Source organism: Magallana gigas, chromosome 7 (genome assembly GCF_963853765.1).
Source record: "Magallana gigas chromosome 7, xbMagGiga1.1, whole genome shotgun sequence".
In the NCBI taxonomy this organism is placed as follows: Eukaryota; Metazoa; Mollusca; class Bivalvia; order Ostreida; family Ostreidae; genus Magallana; species Magallana gigas.
Window position 1 is genome coordinate 31,531,516 of NC_088859.1, and position 21,740 is coordinate 31,553,255.

At 33.0% G+C, this 21,740-nt stretch overlaps 1 protein-coding gene across 10 annotated transcripts; it reads left to right on the forward strand.

Moving 5' to 3' along the window:
- The first annotated feature begins 5 nt into the window (after nucleotides 1-5).
- LOC105339183 (rho GTPase-activating protein 17) lies at nucleotides 6-20,996 on the forward strand. 10 transcript variants are annotated; one of them, XM_034456784.2, is made up of 19 exons: nucleotides 17-156; nucleotides 8,524-8,665; nucleotides 8,757-8,833; nucleotides 8,989-9,100; nucleotides 9,380-9,456; nucleotides 9,952-10,072; nucleotides 10,783-10,851; nucleotides 11,048-11,129; nucleotides 11,223-11,350; nucleotides 11,490-11,537; nucleotides 11,647-11,795; nucleotides 11,956-12,030; nucleotides 12,187-12,303; nucleotides 12,490-12,569; nucleotides 13,732-14,388; nucleotides 15,513-15,684; nucleotides 16,587-17,017; nucleotides 18,348-18,377; nucleotides 20,053-20,996. In XM_034456784.2, exons 1-18 carry the CDS (start codon nucleotides 86-88, stop codon nucleotides 18,374-18,376), a joined length of 2,637 nt encoding a protein of 878 aa, XP_034312675.2. In that variant the 5' UTR covers nucleotides 17-85; the 3' UTR covers nucleotide 18,377; nucleotides 20,053-20,996. The 10 variants fall into 10 exon arrangements, with proteins under 10 accessions (XP_034312672.2, XP_034312675.2, XP_034312673.2 ...); XM_034456782.2 differs by lacking the exon at nucleotides 18,348-18,377 and adding an exon at nucleotides 18,704-18,733; XM_034456781.2 differs by lacking the exons at nucleotides 18,348-18,377; nucleotides 20,053-20,996 and adding an exon at nucleotides 2,359-2,417 and having other exon boundaries at nucleotides 6-156; nucleotides 16,587-18,330.
- The last annotated feature ends 744 nt before the right edge of the window (nucleotides 20,997-21,740 follow it).

A 21,740-nucleotide genomic window follows, 5' to 3' on the forward strand; every position in this document is an offset into this window, starting at 1 on the left:
GTGACAAGGAAAGTTGACAGACGATGACAGTTCGGTGGATTTGCATGAGATAATACACTGGACAACACTAATTAACCTCCAAGCCATGCTGAAAAAGGAGAATCTGCGAAAAAATTTCCTCAGAGTGAAACAAATAGCAGACCAAAATTTGGGAAGGTGTGGTTTGTGTATACTTTATACGTATATTTAGTACTGTTTACATGTTAGAAATCATATAGCGCTCATTGTCGTACATACCTGCTATACTGTATGTACGTGCATGGAAATGTTGTTGCGAAACCTTTATAGTTATTCAATCTTCAAAGATAATAATATATGGATGCATTGTGGTTGAAAGAAATTTTTATTTGTGAAAATTAAGGCATGATCGAAAATCAGAAATGGGTGCACAGTCTGGCAGAAAATTCATTTTCAGTATTTGTAGTATACCTGTAAGAACTCATGTATATTTACTTAAGGATCAAATCAATAATTCTCTAGGAATGATAAACCCACTTTAGAGCAGTAGGTGACAGGTAAAAATGATTCCTTCCTTATAGATCGATTTCTTCATGGTGATATTTATCATACAATATTGTTCACTTATATATGAAATTTATCTGCACTCAGAATTCATGTAGCAACATTTTACAACTGAATATCATGTGAAATTGATTTAACTAAATGGACTCAAAAGAGTTGCTTGATTTGTAATGTCATATTACATGCCTTTCAGAGGCCTATATCTCTAATCTGGCCTATATCTCTGAACTTTTAAATGCCAGGAAATTTAATTCATGCATGAAGCAGACAAAAAGTAATTATGCCTTATATTGTCATTCTTTGTAGAAAGTACTATAAAAAGTATTTTACAGGTAGCATTCCAAAGTAACTATTGTTGGCATAGTTTCCCCCTTAGAACTTGCCTATACAAACGATTGCACCATTCAGTTTTGTTATGCACCAACAAAATGTGTTCGTCAATTTTATTATTCAACTTACTCAAATTTTGTAAGATTCTAACAAGAAATTTACAGCTTTCATTAAGTACTTATGATTTTTGAAATACATTGAATCAAAAAGAGCATTAGTCAATTAGAGATATAAAAGTCTTTTCAAACTGCAGGAGCATCTTTCTGCCTAGATCATAACAGCTAAAATAGATTTCCTGATATTATATTATCGGTACTAGCCTTTGATAGAATATCATAAATCATGGATATTTATGATTGTGTGAAGATACATGTAAATGCAATTTTATTAATGAAAAAAAAAATGTGAATTATTTTCTTGCAATTGAGAGGTCCCTTAATCTATGCATGAGGTCTTGTCAGTCATGTTTTCTCCCTCGATATTACATATACCCCGGATTATGTTATGAAAAAGCACTACTGTACATTTACATATACATGTATTGAAACTGGTAACACATGGCATTAAAAACCTTCAGTTGGACTTTAAAAAGATATTAAATCAACAGAAAATGATTTACATTGTGAACGGGTTCAGGGTGTTTGCATCACAGTTTTGAATTTTTTTTTTAAACTTTTTAGATTTGAAACTAATTTATTGATATTAAACACTCTTTCCTGAAATGCATATGCTATAAGGAAATTCCTCTTGTTTTCTGTTAAGATCATATCCAATTATATAAATTGTGCCATCTACTTGCTATTTTTTGATGATTGAAATACTATAATCACAGTTTTAAAAGGGACTTTCCATTGATTTAATTTTGGTAATCAGAGTAAGTTTACACTAGACCCGATCAGCCTTTAATTAATTGATTAGCAAGTAATACTTGATTTTAAGTACTGGTTCGTTAAAAAAAAAACTTATGGGCAAGGAGGATGCTCTGATGATTTGATCCACACAGAACATGTAATAATTTTTTGCAATAACATACAAGTCTGTCCCTATGATCTAATGTTATAGCCATACTACATACAGACCTGGACACTCCCTGGCTTGGTGATATTGAATGGCCACCATCATATACTAGCTCTACCTTCTCTGACATTACTGCTTACAGCCTTGTACATATGTTACATCACTATTACATTAGGCTGATCCTTCTACTAACACATTCCACCAATATAGAGACAGTTTAGAAGCATCGTTCTTGAATGAACGGTACTCTTATTTGTCACCTAACTTTTGTTGTGCATGGTTAGCTCAAGTGTTTGTGTAAGTAGCTGTGATACTATGAAATGCATGCATTTCTATAGCTTTGCCTCAATGAACCTATGCAAATTTTTGTAGTACTCTAAAGCATTTTTAGTTTTGTAGTTTTAAAGCATTCCTTGAACAATTCTTTGGTGACTTGTATTGTAGACTGATTCTAAACTATGTGATGCATTATATTCTGTTATACTACAGTTAAGTTCTGGCGCATGGTGACCCGTTTTGAGCATGGCATCACTTTTTAAGAGGTTTTGGTAAGTTTTATTTAACAATGCACAGAGTGTAGTGACTTTTTCTTGTGTATATTCTGCATCTACTCTAGATTTTCCATCATTTAACATCCCAGATATAAATAACAAGGTCAGATCATCCTGTAAACAAAATGTAGCATTCATTCTGTGTCCTCGTATAATCAGATCTAACTTTTAATGTGGTAGAGTGACAGTTAAGTTTCCGTTCTCCTTCCATCTTCCTGGTATTACTTCCTTATACTTTGCTTTTGTTTTACTTTTATTGATGAAGTACAGCAAAAGCAAAAAGTGGCATGATTTGACATATTAATTTATGTGTTTTGCCTTGCTTTTTTAGTGGTATACTTCCAGTGAAATTGATATTATCAATGACACTTATGCTCAAAATTTGAAAATTTATATTGGGCTTACTAAATGTTTGTTTCATTTAAATGTGATCTTATCATGTATAGAACTAAATACCCCCTTCCAAAAATAAAAGAAAAAATACCGGTAAATGAAAAAAATAAATGAACATTAAAAAAAATAGAAATTTCAAAGATATACATGTAAAAGTATTAATTATTCTTCTATATGGTAAATATCAATATATTGGTCTGAAATTTTAGTTGAATTTAAAAGATATCCATTGGGTTGGTTGATCCATGATCCAATTTCTTTAAAATGAAAATTGGTATAAATACAGTGATCTTCCATAATAATCAGAGAGAATATTATACGAAATCCTGCATCTCTAATGTTAAATTTCACTTTTACATCCTACATCTCCTAGATCTCTTAGATTAGAATTTGGAGCTAGAAGTCTAGTGAGAAGTTGATTAGAACAGTGTGATTTTTATTTTGCTTACATGGTGGTAGTGATACTTAATTAGTAGGGATCACACAATGAAAAAGAGCTGTTCTGACAGATTGTTTTTTATAATGATTGAAAATTAGTTCTCAAAAGCATCTATATGAATATTTTCATCTTTGCTAGCTGAGGGTGATGATGAGTTCATCTTTCCTTTTCAATGGTGAAAAGAGAAAGCTTGCTATGATGATAAATATTGGAATTCTTTTTTAACTTAAATCATTTTGCACTATAACTAATCACTCATATTTTATATAAAACTGTGTTTAGGATACACATATTAACAAGTGTGTTTATTGATTCTGTATGACCGCCCTGATTTACATTCACAGTAACCGTAGAGAAAGTGACGTTGAGTAAGTAACTAGAGTGTATTAAAACGAAGAACATTCAAGTTACTGATTGATGTGATTTTGAAGTGATTTAGAAAATATTACATTTTTATTTCAATTTTTTTGGAGGTAGGGGAATGGGTTTGTTGGTGAAAAATATAGATAAGAGTCTTAGGATAGTTTTTGTTAGAAACAGCCTGTAATACGTAAGGACACTGTAGGGTTATTATTTAATGCTTAGTACATGTATTATTTTTTTTGGGGGGGGGGGGTTACTAGTAGAATACAGTTCTAGAAAGGAGTTTAGATGATGATTGATTATATACAGGAAGCAGATACATGTAGTAGTCCATATATCAGAAATCGTAAACATTAAATCAATGTGTGTTATTGATTGAAGTACCAGACTGAAACAACATAGTGTGTATCTCTATAAATAAGTAATATTTTTTTTAGCAAATGCATAAACAGAAACACCCTTTTGATTATCAGAAAATTAAAGGGCACATGCTACAAACAATTATTTGTCAGAATGCAGCAAATTAATGAGCAGATTCTTATTTGTATAAAAAAATTGGATTAATATTTTTTGCATTAGTAGGTGAAATATGCAAAAAGTTTCATTGATAGATTTACCAGGTAAATAAAAATGCTGAAAGATATAAAGTAAACTTTTTTTTAACATGAAAAAAGATTAATCGGGGATTACCGGTATATACTAACGGGATAGGCAACTCTCACAAGTCTCGCCGAAATCATGGGGTATGTTACTTCGTAGGTTATTTTTAACTTGACATATCTATGCTGATACCTGATATATCGTTATAAAACCTTTAAAAAACTATCTTGAAATTATTCTAGAATTGTTATTTGTACTTTATAACCCTGATCTGATCATAATTACGACGAAGTTCTGAAAACCCCAAGACCCGTTTTTGCCCCATTTCTGAGAATACGTAAAAATCAATGTTTTTATTTTTCTATATATCTAAATTAGTTAACTTCATATGAATAAAATTGTATGATAAAGCTTTTTCTTTTAACAAGAGAAAAACAATAATGTAATTAAAATTTACATATTTTACTGGGATTAAACAGAGTTTTAAAAACTTGTCAAGGCTCGCGTGATAGTTTGGGAAGTAAACATGGCAAATGTAGAAGTTGCCTATCCCGTTAGTATATACGTCCCTAAATAAGTATTTTCTGTTCATTTTTAGGAATTTGAGATCTCTCCATTTCTATTCAAATACCAGTCAGAAAAAATAAATATATATCCTTGTAAGAATTTTGGCCCCATTCAGCTTTTCTATCAAGCACTGTCCAGTGTCTATCTGTTTATCCCAATGGATACACAGTTCTACATAGAAATAGATCTAAGAATTTATTTATTTTTTCCAAAAATATTTTTAAAGAACTGTGATTTGTTAATACAATCATCATTAAACAATAGTGTAGGTTCAAGATAGTTGAATAACGAGGCCATGTGACCAACCATTGTGCTAAACCTCATATTAAATACATACATGTGGAAAGGCTTTAAATACAATTTTCATTAACCTGAGGATTCAGTGTGTGACCACAATTGGAAATTCAGAGTTTAGAATCTTGTGTAATGAAAATAGAGAAAGGATACCTATTACTCAAGTGAGCAATGTGGCTCATGAGCCTTGTTTGTAGCATGTTTTCTTATTTAATGAATGGAGCTTGGGGTTAATTTAAGTACATAGGGAGCTACATGTAAAGTGCATATTTCATAATACCAGGATACATTTTATGTCAAGATTTTGCAAAATCTGCATGCATTTTGTTGTAATCACTTCTCACTGGTTTGTGTGACTCATTTTGTTTTACCACTAAAATGTCTTAGTTCTTAGATATACACCTATTTATTTGTTTTTAGAGAATTTAGAGCTCTCACGAGCTTTATTAGCATATTAATTTGAAGATGAGCAATTCCCCATTTTATTTTTTTTCTCTCCTTCATTTCATTGAAGAAATATTTTCGCTGTCAGATAAGAGTTATTCTAGAGCTGTGTCATTGAAACTTGGCATGTATGTATACAAGGATTCCTTATTTTCTATGCCTCTTGATTTCTGCCCAAAGACCATATACTGAAACCATACTTCAATCAAAATACCAGTATAGTTAAAAATTTTAAGAAGGTTATTTCTTTGGTGATAGAATTAACAAATAGAAAAAAAAATCAGTGGGAAATTCTTTGAAATTGCAACAATCTAAAATTTAAATGTCATGTTAGTAAACCATATTGATCTCGCCAGTAAGTAAACCATATTGATCTCGCCAGTATTTTGTGTTATTTTACTGAATTAGAACACTAATCAGAATAATATTTATACACTGTCATTGATAAGTTAAATCTTCAATTTAAACAGTAATACTTGTAGTATGGAAAGTAAGGATAATTTTTACATCGTTCAATATTAAACTACTCAATCATATCTGGTGGTGTCAGAAAAGGACAACTTCAGTGCCACTATAACATAAATAAAATTTAGTAATGGTTTTAAAAATGTTTTACATTAAAACTAGAAATTCCTACATAATATCTGTTTGATAAGTTTATTTTCTAAAATTGTTTTGATATATATTAATATTGTGTTAACGCCCAATCACATGAAAATGGCAGCACCAATAGCATATAGAATTGATTTGTAATATGAAGATAAGTCCTTGAGCAAAATGAGCAGGAAAAGATGAAACGTTGTTCATATTGCTTATTAGACAAGAGGGAAGGACCAATGAGGAAGCCTGCTATCTTTTAAAAATATAAAACGCTTGTTTATTTAGAAAAATAATATCAAAGTGGGTGAATTTCCTAGTGCTTTCAATGATCTTTGACTGTAATTATCTCTCGGTAATCTGAATTTATTTATAGTAAAAATTCATACAGTACTAGATTGATGCACAATCTTTTTTTATACATGAAACCTAAAGTTAGATCAATACATCTGTGTAAGCCAAGAAGTAGTAGTGTGCATGTATATAACCGAGCTACCATTGGGTTATCCTCAAGGCCATTTCTTTAGATTTTAAATTGAAGGATGATTATATAATGAAGGAAGTGACTAGTATGACAGAATGTAGATATTGATATAGATATTTTGGATAGATTATGGCTCTTTACATTGGTCCACTAGAAAATTGTATGTACTAAATACAATGCACTTAAATTTGATTTGGTGGATTTGATATACATGTATACCCAAAAGCGTTCAATGCATTTATTTATCTGAAAGTTAAAAAAGCGAATGTATGTGTATAGATATTGTATACATAAAGTTGGAGATATTTCACAGTACATCATAGGTCTACAAGGAAGGAAAACAAGGAATTGTGGAGAACGCCACTCTCAGTAAAGTGATAATTAAGAATGCACTTAACATGAGTCATGGCAACATGTTCAAGGACAGCGGTCATACATATACCAGCAATGAACATCATCCGTACAACATGAGGAATAAAAAGCCATCAGGCCAATTCATTTTAATCTTTAGGTTTCCTTGTTTAAATACTATACATGTACAAAAAATAAATACATGTATGATAAACATGGGATAAAATTCATATATATCTACATATATGATTGATCCCCATATTGGTACATTGTTATTATGAATTAAAGCTGAATGCTACATTTTGGGAAGGGGGGGGGGGGATGGCTGAAGAAATTTCAGGTTTCTCTTTAAAAGATAAACAGTAGGTGTTGTTATGAGGGTTATTCTCTTTTGAGAGGCATAGCCTATCCTGTCATATCCACATCCTGTAGGCTATGCCTGTCCACTTCTCAAAAGAGAATATTATGAGGGTGTTTCATTTGCTATAGAAAACATTTTATTTCTAGCTGTCACTGATTGCTAATGGTGTGTACCTGTATATAGATTATGTAACATACATGTCTCTTTGACAGCCGTGGTGTTGTAATTGTACATGAAGCATGACAACAGGGCTCTGGACTAGAGGAGTGCATTAAAAGGGGGAGCACCACCCTCCTGTTAACAAGGGATTCTCGGCATGTGTTAGAGCTAGTGTAAACCATCGTCATGGCCACAATAAACATTAAATTCCACTGTCTACATTCATCTCCAACCAATACACACTGTCTCTTGTGAGAGAGGTCATTTTGTATATTGTCTATGAGCCCATAAATTCATTGAACAGTGCAAAATCACAGGCACCTGACGTTATATATTTTCTCATTATAAAATTATATACCCTATATGTGTTATTAGATATAGGGTATATATTTTTATTATGAGAAAAATATATAACGTCAGGTGCTTGTGTGTAAAATAACTCCACACATTGGAGCTATCACTATCTTACAGATTTTTTTGACAGGTTGCTGAGTCTTGTTTGTTTTACATAATATATTACTGTACATCTTTTATGAACTCGCAGGGAAATAGATACTTGTACATGTATAATAATCATGTTGGTCTTATACAAGAGATGAAACTGCATGGAAAAAGTATTTTTTTTATTGCATGTTTGAAAGTGTTCATGTTAATTAACAGAGTTGACAGGTTGCTTTTTTTTTTTTATCTTTCATGACACCATTATTGTTTGTATATATTCAGATACTGCTTGGTTGAGGTAAAACAAATAAAATGTTGTATAAATAAGTACATGTATCAACTTTATGATTCATAAACTGTTATTTAAAAGAATGCTTTGATTAGAAGACTATCATTAAAAAGAAAAGGTATTAATAAAAAAAATCAACATGTTGCAAATATTCTGACTCCATTTGAGGATTAAATTATCGCAAGATCATTTGTTATACTGTTTCTTTCTCCAGGGTTGATAAATTTCTTATGTATACATGTGTGTATATATACATTTCATACCTAATAATTTATGAATTTCAATTACCGGTATGCATTTTATGTCTGTTTTATATTTCAGGGCAGAGAAGTCCGAAGTTTTGTCTGAAGATCTCCAAACAGTAGAAAAACGAGTAGAATTAGTTAAAACAGTATGTCAATCCACAAGCAAGAAGATCGCGGGCTGTCTACAGGGGCAGGGAACAGACTACGAGAAGAGACTGGTACAGTGTGCTTGTTACCTTAAACTGAAGCTTAATACTCCCCTTATATCAGGTCCGCATGTAAGACTTTGATATTTTTTTGTCATTGTAGAGAAAGTTACCTGAGAATACTCTTGGTCTTGGGATGATCGAAAGTGGTACTCTACTTGGCACAGACTCCGTTATGGGGTAAGTGATTGTTCAGTGCTGCAATGATGTATATATGAACATTTAGAGCTATGTAGTTGAAAGAATATTGTCTACTGCACAACTTTTAAGTGCTGTAAGACAGAAAGTGTTCATATTTTATCAGTGTGATGACATTTAGGAGCTTTTTCTTCCAGAACCATGTTTCAGACTTGTGGAGAGTGTCAGACCACACTGGCGAAAGAACTTCTGCAGTTTGAGGTGGATGTTGAGCAAAATGTTCTAGCCCCTTTGCAAGAAATTTTAGATGTAAGTATCTATGAATTTGTAAGAATTTCATGCAATTTATCTAGACCAAAATGTTTTTATATTTATATGGCAGTAAAAGAGCAAAGAATGTTGAAGGATAACAAATTAAAAATTGTTTATTAAATTTCTTCATACCGGTACTTGTCAATTAATGAAAGCATTTTGAAATTGTTAATTAAAAAATGTAGAGTTCAGCAAATAATCTATTATTCCAATTGGGATAGAGTTGATTATGTTGTAGATCTTATGATAAAAATTCCTTTTCTGGTTGATTTTTAGGTTGAAATTCCTGCCATAACAAAGTGTAAGAAACAGTTGTCTAAGTTAACTCTTGACATGGACTCCTGTAAAGGCAGGTGGGTGTTGAAAAACTGCTGCAGCTGTTTATTGAATCAATTATTGAATCTTCCCGTACTTTACGGCTTTAAAAGAATTATGTAGAAAATCAAACAATATTTTGACATTCTATTTTTAATCACGAGAAAAGTAATCCTGGTACCTATATTCAATTTGACATCATTTTAAAGAGGAGGTCAAGAACTTGTTTAATATTGTTTTTGGAGAGACTGTAGGCATTCTAGATATATTTCATTAGTCAAAAATGGACCAATCTCCGAGATTTGTTACTTTTATTCTTCATATTTCATAGAAAATGGTTGTTTAAAACATGATTTTTCATTGCGTTTATCAAAAATTTAAGCCCTGGTTCACCCTATGAAACTAATATATTGTTATAAAGCATCATTACAAGAATTTTTATCTTTAATTTCATAGACCTGTAGCCACCTTTCATTTACTAGATCTTGACCTTAATTGTGTCAGCTTGTCAATAGCTTTTATCTCTGCTCTAGATGGAACCAGGCTGTCAAACAAACTCAAGTACATGGAGCAAACATGGCGGCTGTGTCAGCAAAGGCAGACCAGCTCAAGGAAGAGTACGAAGAGTCATGCAATAAAATGTACCAGGCAAGGGTAAGTACTGATGACTGTCAAGTATAATAAGATGTACCAGGAAAGGGTAAGTACTGATGACTGTCAAGTATAATAAGATGAACCAGGAAAGGGTAAGTACTGATGACTGTCAAGTATAATAAGATGTACCAGGCAAGGGTAAGTACTGATGACTGTCAAGTATAATAAAATGTACCAGGCAAGGGTAAGTACTGGTGACTGTCTAGGACAGTAAGATGTACCAGGCAAGGGTAAGTACTGATGACTGTCAAGTATGATAAGATGTACCAGGCAAGGGTAAGTACTGATGACTGTTAAGTATGATAAGATGTACCAGAATAGGGTAAGTACTAATGAATTTCAAGTCAAAAGAAACTTTATAAATATGTTTTGATTTTATTTACTGGTACATATGCATGTATTGTAAACCATGCTTATAATAAAATGTTATGATTTTATGTATTGTTTTCATTCATATGTAATTTACTTATTGTTCATGTGCACACACAGTACAACATGCTTATAGAAACCTAATTGAAAACTAATAATGTCTTACAAGTTTACTTCATGTTCCTGGTATAAAGTTTAAGCATTGGAGGGATGAATCAAACTTTGCTCTAAATGTGAATTCATTGTAAGCAAATTGACTATAACTGTGTTTTGCATCTGTGCATGTAAAAGTCATAGGGCAATTAACTGGCTCTAAACCATACATTTTGATTTTATTGCAGGATAATCTAGCCACAGAAATGTTCAACTTTGTCGCAAAAGAAGCTGAGCACAGTAGTAAATTAATAGCAGTAAGGTTTCCATTTTTTTCTTAAGTTAATAGTTATTACCAAGTACCGGTAAATACGAATTTGTGAAAAATTTTGCTGAAAAAAATTACTACTAGACACTATTGTGGTACATTATGTCGTTAATTTAAATGATTTTGTTTACATAAATGTATTATTGAAGGATGCATTTTACATGTATGTGAATTTCCTACTTTAGATATTAGAAGCTCAACGAGCATATCACAAAAAAGCCCTGGAGGCTTTAGAACAAGCTATACCCAAGTTGAATGAAGCACTTGGTAAGTATCTTACATGTATGTCAGAATCAAGTGAAGAAATGTCAAATATTATGCAGGGATTGTTGCAGATGATAATTTCCTTTGACTTTACAGAGTGTAACCCACTGAAGCCAGTGTATGGGGTTCCCTTGGAGGAGCACCTGAGGGTAACAGGCAGGGACATTGCTCTAGTACTGGAGGTCTGTGTGATCACCCTCATAGAGGGCGGTCTAGATGAGGAGGTGGGTTCTGTTTGGTTATCTCTTATCCTATATTGTTTGTGAAATGTGGATGACTTGACTGGTTAATTATGAATGAAATTAAATTAAAACTTTGTATTTTGGAAATGTTTATTAATTTTACTTGCTCTCTGTTTTATAGGGCTTATTTCGAATAGCAGGGATGGCTTCAAAAGTCAAGAAATTAAGGGTAATTGTATATGAATTTTTCCATCTTACAAATTTGTTAATACCATAAAGTTTTGGTTACCTTCCTTTGTATTTTGACACATCGATTAATACTGCTGTAACTGTTACAGAATGCTTTTGATGCCAATGTGATAGACATGGAGGAGTATGCCCAAGATTTACACACAGTAGCAGGTGCTCTGAAACAGTATCTCCGTGAGCTTCCTGAACCCCTTCTCACAACACAACTCTACCCTGATATCATTCAGGCTGCCAAACTGTGAGTCAATCAGACACTGCCGTCATCCCTGTAAAATAGGAATTATAAACCTTAATTGTAAAAGACTTCAAATATGCTGAAAAACAAACATAGTTTATATATACCGGTATTACAGTACTGGTATTTGCACAGCTTAACAATCATTTTTGTGTAATTTCAGGCCACAAGATCAAAGATTGCAACAGTTATGGTCAGCAGTTAGGAAATTACCTGAACAAAACTACAATAATTTTAGGTGAGTACTTTACTCTGTAAAAGTGAAGATCTTTCAGAATAAGTCTTATCAGTACTGATATTCACTATAGAGTCCATGAATGTTTGTAAGATATTTATTCATAAAATTTAAAAATATAAGAACAAATTTTATTAATTGTATTCCCTTTTGTTGCAGGTATTTAATTAAATTTTTGTCTAAGTTAGCTGAAAAATCTGATGAGAATAAGATGACCCCCAGCAACATAGCCATTGTAATTGGACCAAATCTTCTCTGGTCAGAAGGAGATAATGGGTAGGTCTTCATGCTAGTCATGAACTCATGATACTGATAAACAATATGCAATGTTACTTTGAAATACATAATTGTAGAATAAGTTATATACCGGTAACTGTAATTATGATAAATAACACATACACTGATTCTGATGAAAGTACATTAATTCTGTAAACCATTAAATCTGAGATTGTCATTTAACAGCCCAAACATGGTGACGAGTGGGACCATAAGTAACATGATAGAATTGTTCATCACACATTGTGACTGGTTCTTTCCAGAAGGTAAGCAAGTCGTTATACTCTGGTACTTGTTTATCATTATCTTGAATTAGTGCTGGAGGCTGTATTTATACAGTATGCAGGAAGACATCTAAAATTTATTTTAATTCTTTAAAAATATCCATGAATTTGTTTATTATATATAAATCAGGGGTAAATCATATATCAGGGGTGTTCTATATCCTGAATCAAATTATGGAAGCATTAGATCAGAGATCATTCATGTGAGGTTATGTGCATTAAAAGATTGTCATAAAGCTTGTTCATTGGCTAATATGAAAATTTTACTTTTGTGCTACAATTATTTTCAGACACTGCGTTCACCTTTTACCAGACTTTTTTACCACTACCCTCCCCCTCTCCCAAACGGCGTTTTTCTGTTCCTCGCAGATCACTGTCTTCCTCCGCATTCTCTTTTGAATAGCTTTTCCATTTGTTATATCACCTAAATTTCATTTGATTTAACAATTTTATTTCTTTCAGTTTATATTCAGATATGCTCTACTTGGCAATGCAATATAGATATGTTTGTTCTTGTATTGTTCTTAAACAAAATTAACTGCAGAGAAAATTATTTTACGATTTCAGTAAAATAAATGGTACTGTTCCGATGTTAATCATACGCTTCACTGCTGGAATGGTTCTGAAACCTTGTGTACACTGTTTGTCACAATTGCGGAATAAGTGCAAATATATGTATACTGTACAAGTACACAGGAATTAATATGTGTCTGATGTCATTAGATGTTTACTGTATTTGTACACCACCTCATCTTTTGTATTCCATGTAAAGTTTTTTCTGAATCAATTCAAATATAAATAAGACCGAACAACATAAGTGTCTACCAACTTTCATGATGTTTACCAATACTTTTACGCCTTCTTTGATTGAAGGAGAACATATGATGTTGATCCAGCTGATCTATCATGACACTCTGTGTCTTTTCAGTATATTGAAAACCAAAGGTCTTTAATGCTCTGCATAGTGCTAGCTCCATTTACAAATGATGAGTATCAGTAATGAAAAAATGTATACTTGTATATTTAATGCCTTTGATTGATCATGGACTGAATGAAATGTTTTACAAACATATATTTGTTTTGACAAAGCATGACTCTAGAGTGCAAATATCTGACTTAAGTATATATGGGTTTTTTGGTACAGCTGTTGACTTTCATCATACTATACGTGGGACTGCTCCCCCCAAGTCTCCGGGGGTCAGGGAGTCACAATCACCTGTCACTGCTACTGTACTCCCCCTAGTCCAGGCTCCACAGCATGGGTCTGTTAGTCAGGCATGTGAAATGGCTTGTATGACTGCAATGGGAGCCATATCTTCCCGCATCACCTCTCTGTCTGATGTTTCTAACGAGGACCAGAAAACCCCCTCCCAGAGGTCAGCCAGTGTATCAGATGATGACGTCACGTCCAGCTCTGAAGGTGAAATATCACGGCCTGTTGGTCAGTTTGGGTGTGCCTCTTTCCGCAACAGTAGTGGTTTTCCCTCAAGTAGTACTAACCTAATTCATACTCCTAAGTTTAATGCCGATGAAGTACGGGGAAGGCGAGGAAACTCTGAGAGGTGCCAGTCTGTACCGCCCCAGAGCGAGGCGGCTAAAGATCTCCACAATGATGTCTATAACACTATGTTTGCTTTGCATTCACTGGGTGGGGACAAAAATGTGTCAGACTATCGAACCAAAGTTCGAGATTTGTGGGATGGCCACATGCAAAGACCAGCTTCTGCAGTTGTTAGAAAAAATAGCAGTACAGAGAGTGGAAGCAGGATAGCAGGAAAGCCCCGTCGCTGTGTAAGCCAAGGTTAGCTTCCCCTGTGAAGTCCTGTATGTTCTGCTTTCAATTTAATTCCCCTTTGTCTGTTTGATTTAAAAAATTGGTTTGGTTTTTTTTTCAATTTTATTTAAATTCAAAAGAAAAAAAAATTGTTTGCATGGCCTGCTTACTTCAAAAATGATCTCCTTTAGCAATACATGTATATTCATTTCTGTAGGGAACTTCCATAAATTCAATTCACAGATTTACATTTAGATTTCAAAGTCATTGACATTATTGTGATTCATGTATTAACATGGCAATTTACTGGTAAGCTTTACACAAAATTTTTACTTTAAAACTTCAGGCAATGTAAACTATCTGACATGGCTTAAAAATGTATTTACTACACAAAATCTGTTGAGTAGGATGCCCTGTAAGAAGATGCCTTAAAGAAGATAATCCATTATCTGTATTCCTCTTTGCTGACTCCTGCTATCCTTCTTACCCTCTGCACTAGAAGGTTTTTTTTTTTTGTTCAATTATTTTTTTTACTTCAGTTAATCAATATTTTATTCTTTTGTTTTGTTTGTTTATTGTTTCTACTGGAATTATTGGTAATTTAGTTTGTTTGAAGTAGATGGTATTTCTTACAGTTCCTTCTCCACATCACGGCATGTGACTTTTTCCATTACAGAGGCTGTTTTGGCTTACATGTAACCTTAGAACTTTTACTTTGAAAGCTGTTTGATTTTGCAGTGTGTGCTTTTCATACCTATTTTGTGTTATTACTTGTAGTAATAAGTATATATACGTATATTAGTTACCAATCTGTAATCATTTGTTATCCAGAATGAAATATTGTATATAGTAACTTAATGTATTGCACTTTTGCTTATAATAATTATGTTTGAGTGAATTGCTGGCTAAAAAATATATGGGTCTAGGTGTTTTTCCAATCCATACCAACTGCTTTTTTTTCATCATTAAAGCAATAGTTATAAGAAATAGGTTTCTGCATTTCTTTTTTAATGTGATTTTTAGATACATTTGTATTTAATTATGATTTAAAATGCTGAGTAAAGTCATAATAATTAATGTTGCAATAAGTAAAGTGTAGGAAAGATTTATTTATGAAATCATTATATATAATCTTTAAAAACCTGTTTCAGAGGTAGAATTTGGAACCATGGCTTCATTTATGGTAAACAAAAGGAGTAGTTCTGATTTGTCGGAATTGGATCAATCCATGACCAGTCAGGAGGGTCCAGACTCCAATACTCCAGATGTGCCTACCACCCCACCTAACCAAGTGGAGCATAGAATAATCAATGATTCAGAGTAGTTAGTATCCTTGAAGTTGTATTGATATTGTTTTTGTCCCCCGCCGCAACGCGGAGCGGGGACATAGAAATGCCAGGCGTCCATCCGTGCGTCCGTCCATCACACTTTTTTGTAAGCGCTCTCATGCCTACAAATTTTGACGGATTTTCATAAAATTTATACCAAATATTTATACCACTAATACTTCGGTCAAGTTCGAAAATCAGCATTGTTCGATACTTTTTGTTGGAGTTATGGGACTTTGACCACAATAATGACTCTGTTTTATCCAAAAATTGACCTTGTAAGCGCTCTCATGCCTACAAGTTTTGATGGATTTTCATTAAATTTATACCAAATGTTTATACCACTAATACTTCGGTCAAGTTCGAAAATCAGCATTGTTTGATACTTTTTGTTGGAGTTATGGGACTTTGACCACAATAATGACTCTGTTTTATCCCAAAATTGATCACCTTGTAAGCGCTCTCATGTCTACAAATTTTGACGGATTTACATGAAATTTATACCAAATGTTTATAATACTAATACCTTGGTCAAGTTCCTAAATCAGCCTTGGTCGATACTTTTTGTTGGAGTTATGGGACTTTGACCACAATAATGACTCTGTTTTATCCCAAAATTCACCTTGTAAGCGCTCTCATGTCTACAAATTTTGACGGATTTACATGAAATTTATACCAAATGTTTATACCACTAATACCTTGGTCAAGTTCCTAAATCAGCCTTGGTCGATACTAGTATACTGCTTGACCGGCGGGGGACCCAGGAATTCTATTCTTGTTGAAAAGGAAATTTTGATGAGTGCTTGCATGCAAAAAGATTTTTAAAATTTCTGCATCTGTACCTTTTACGGTTTTGGTTTTGCCAATAATGCATTTATTTATTTTATTTTTTTTCAGTGCTGAGGTTTCAAAAGTTCAAAAGAGGGTTCCTAGGAAACCTGCACCCCCACCCCCAGATCGTCCAAATCTGCCAGAGCGTCCGTATAGCATTGCTGTTACAGCTCAAGCAAGGACCCCAGCCGCTCAATCACAGACGTGGCCAAGGCAAATGGAGACCTCACCAGGAGATACCGTGCCAAATCAGGAGCAGACCAGACCAAAAACACACCCTGAAAAACCTCCACCCCCAGAGAAACCACCCCATAACCCCCCACAGAGGTCAGCAACAATAAGTGAGAGACATTCTCATGCTGACAGGCCCACTGTTCCTCCTCCAGAGAGACCCAAAGTTCCTCCCCCCGCTGTACCAAACCACCAGCGATCAGCATCCACCGGCACACCCGGACAGTTTGGACCACCGGTCTCCAACTTACCAGAAATTGATCAAGGTAGACTAGCCGCTAATTCTTATGAATCCCTAGATAAGCAAGGATCTGGTAATCTACTAACTCCTGATGGGCGACTTCAATCCTCGTCCAATGAGCATTTGTCTTCTAACCGCTTACATCAAGGTAGTGCAAGGCCTCAGCGCCCCCAGCCCCCAGTAATGCCTCACAAGGACCCTCCCAATCCTACTATAGCCACTCAAGATGAGGAAACTCATTTGTAATGTAAACATTGTAATGAATGTGATATTTTTTCAAGCACTGATACTTTGTCCCCTTCAATAGGCTTTCAACTTTTCATTCAAGAATCAAATCCCTACTGCTTGCCAATTCAGCATGAAATGTTGCAATGCTATGCACATTACCCAGTATTAGCGTTGTTGTAAATCATTCATATTTATGATACTCGGTTTTGTGATCATGTGCAGCTCTTAGAGGTACATCAGATGTACATTGTACCCGCTTTCATTTTTTTTTTTTTTTGGATTTGAGCAATATTTTTTTTCTACAAAAGTTGTTTACTGTATTTGTGAATGAATTAATAACTATGGTAATTGTTGTCCGTTTACCTCCAATCTTTTAAATTTTTTAATTTTACATACTAGGTAATCAATGTACGTAAACATTATAAATAATATATATATGTTTTAGTAGCTGATTGATCAGGCCAGCAGCAATCTGTCATTTGAAATATAGTCACTAATACATGTATAGCTAATTGACGTTAGAGCGATTTACATATAGGCCAGGTTATTGCACTACCTTAGCATTAGGGCCAGGGATAAAACTTAGTTTATTTTATGGTGTTAATGTCATTACTGCAGCATACACAATTGCATGAGACACATTTAAATAACATGCTTGCCTAATGTAAAGCTGAACCATAGAATCAGTAATGTTTTTAGTTTACATGTATATGTCTTTAATATTTAGTAGTCCCTTTATTTATGTATTTTGCAAACTTTGCTTTAAATTGTACCTACAGATTATTACTTTTTCTTGCATATATACCGGTATGTAATTTGTACCAAATATGCCATTTTTTCATCTAATAATCAGACTGAAGATAACTATATATATATATAGCTAGTAATGATGATGAATTAATTCGTACTTATAACTTATACATGTACTTAAAAATAGTCTTAAATGTAAATATTAGATTGCGTGTAAACATTATGATTATAATTTAAAAAGGCAAGTCTGGGAATACTACAGATGCAGAAATCCAAAAGCTTTACATAATTAAAGTACATGTATTGAAATGTAAAAATATTATGTAGAACATGTGTCTTTTATAACTCTATTATTTAATTTTTGTCTTCTTTTCTAGTATTTTTTGGCAAAGGTTTTTGGGTTTAAGGTAATGATGCTGTATACTGGTCTATCTGAGGCTACATGCTGCTCAGTATTTACGGAAAATGAACATATCAATTGTATATAAGATTATATACATGTATATCAAGACCATCTATAAAGATATCTACTCTATACTTACAAGAGCAAACCCCATGAAGGGAGGGAATCAGTGAACCACAATATTTAGTTTATTACCGGTACTCTTAACCTTGACAACGACAAAAATAGGTCGCATTAACAGATGAAGATCAGTTTTGTTTATAAAGTTTTAATCATGTGTACCTGCATGTGATGTTGTAATTTTGATTTTTTTGCTTCACAATTTTTTAGTTTTTACCACCATTCAAGAGAACCCTAGTAGTAAGTCAAATGAATGATTTCTACACTATTATAATTTTATTTCTTTTGAAGTCATGCAGGGATATAACTAAGAGATAAACTAAACAACTGGCTGACTGTGTAACAGCATGCAGAAGTTATGGAGATTTATAGAATGAACAAATAATGAAAGTCTTGGTGATACTCTTCTTTTTCTCTCTCTCTCTCTCTCTTTTAGTTAATGTTTGAATGGTTGAATATAGAAAGAGCATTAACAATTGGAAAGATCTCAGTTAGGGAACCCTTTATATAGAAAGCATGATGATGGTCACCTTCTACAAGTTTTGGAAACTTGTACATTTTTTTTATATCTACAAATCTTGAGTACTAACATACAATTCATTTTACTGCATAAGTTTGAAATGCATACATCCAGAACATGTTACTGCTTTTCATGTTGATCATTTGCAATGCCAAATTGACCTCCATGTTCTATTTTTCTTTGTTTCTGTAGCAGGACTACAGTGTATAGCAATCTTGTTTCCTTTGAATATTCTCAACAGTAACTATCTTGAGTTTGCATTGTGTACTTCTACCACCCAACTTTACACAGCATTTTGCATTTGCTTGTTATATCGTTTTATTATTATATTTTGCTTTATTTTCAAAGCATTTGTTTTAATTAAGCAATTAATATATGCATGAACTTTTTTTTTTATTTTACAAATCTGCTAAATGCTTCTAACAAATTGGGATAAAGTTGTGTCAGCTTTCAGACAACTTGGCATTGTTTATCCAAAATATGATTTGATAAAATCTTAAGAAACATTGTTGATTGGTAATTACGTGCATTGGATTATTTTGATACCTTGGATGCATATAGATTTTTAACTAATAAAAGTTTAAAATTTCTACCAGTGGGTCATTTTATTGAAAAAATATTGGTACATTGTATTAAGCAAGCTTAAACCATCAAAATATTTAGTTTACTTGTGTATCAGTAAACATATTGCCAAGTTGTCTGATAATGTCTTGTCATGTGGAACAACTAATTTTGTGTTTCTTATTAACTTTAAATTAATTTTAAAAGGGAGAGAAAAAACCATATGGTTTAAATGCATACGTTTATAACCTTAAAAAACTTACAAATATTTATCGCAGAAAATTGACAGCAAACAAATTTAGAAACGTTTTTCACAAAAGTGCATTTATAAGTTGCTTTTCTTTAGTTCTAGAGCAATTTTACAGAGTTATTTGAAATTTATTTTATTTTTGTGATTAACAGTTTTAAGTTAATTGCATGCCTTGTTTATTTTGAGATTATTGTTTTGTGTGTATTTAATAATTTGCCTTATTTGCAGGTGGGTGTTTAAACAAAACTGGTACCCTGTAACCTTGATTGACCTGCCTCCATTAACTGCATCTTGCTTTCTTGCATTCCACATGTTTCTTGTTCATACTTTTTGTGGGCTTTCATTTTTTTTTAATGTTGTAATTTACAAACTATTTGGTTGAATTAGAAAACAGTTTCATTTTGTCTCGTCTGTGTTTTGAGCATATTGAAGTACAAGAAGTGCAGAAAAATGAATCAAAGTTATGTGATAAAATTGGAATCCCCAGTGCTATCATCAATCCAAATTATTTAATGAAAGAGGCTGGAATCAAATACTAGAATTACAATAAAGCTGTTACAAGGTCCTGCTAATCATTATCATTCTTGATAATACATGTATACACCAAAATAAAAAGGCAGAAATCTACAGCTGAAGTTCAGGGTACTTGCCGAGTAGAATGATGACAAAAATTATTTATTTATTGCCAGAAAGTGCTTAAATTTATAAATATATAGAGTATCTTCCAAGATAATGGAACAAAGAAATAATTATAGTAAATTTTACAAATAATTGATTTTTTTTATCATTTTAAAGTGTAAATCTGAATAGAAATGGTTTATTATCAAAAGATTCACTATTTTGCTTTACAGTTACATGTGATAATGAATATTCTCCGACATATTTCTAATGTCTCTTGAAATATATGTATGCAATATCCTTCAAATCGAATATACATGTATTTATATATGTATTTGTATTGAAAATATTTTTTGTACTGATATGTGTAATCAGAGACAAGTTTGAGTCAGAATGTTGCCAGGTAGTTATGTTTGTGATGTCAGTCAATAAACAGTTTTACACAGCTGAGGGGTGACGAGAGATATGTACTTTGATTTTTCCTTTGGTTCAGTCTCACACTTTACAGTTGTGTATTTTAAATAAATCTTGAAATATATTGTCAATGAACAATGCTTTTGGCGTTTTTTCCTTCATTCATAAGAAAAAGGATGCATGCTTTGATAAAAATCCTTGTCTCAGATTTATCTTGAAAGCAGCTGAGTTAAAGCTGAACACCGCTCATAAATAGGCACCGTCACACAACCCTTCGATTTCGTTGCACCGGACTGCACACCTGAAACTCGTGGCCGACGTGTAGTAATCCTTTTGTGGTCTGGAATTTATGCATTTGATGTGCATATTCTGTTTGTAAATTATATTTTGACCCGTTTAATTGATGTTAGTATTTTCCTGGCTTGAAAAAAGTGTGTACCGGTCGGTAAGTGTGTAAAACTTGATAATCTCATGCCGACTGAGTAACACCGCGAGGCAAGATGTACGTCCACGCAGTGAGACCTCTACAGCAAAATACTTTAAACTGCTAAGAGGTCTCCAGCTTATATAGGGGTTGTAGGGATAATGGTAGTGAAAGAGAAATATAGTGGACAGTACCTATTTACGAGCGGTGTTCAGCTTTTTAAAATAGGAAACTGCTACCACCATTCAAAGTTTGAACACCAAACTTACTAGGGATCAAGCTGCTAGGGATCTCAAGTAACTAGGAGATTCCAATTACCACTGTGAATCACATCATTGAAATATGGATATACCGTTATACCGTATGTAAATACAGGTACTTGACTTTGAAATACAGGGTCAAATTAAACTTGATCATTGTATGCCTTTAATACATTAATGGACAAAGGTCTAGATAGTTT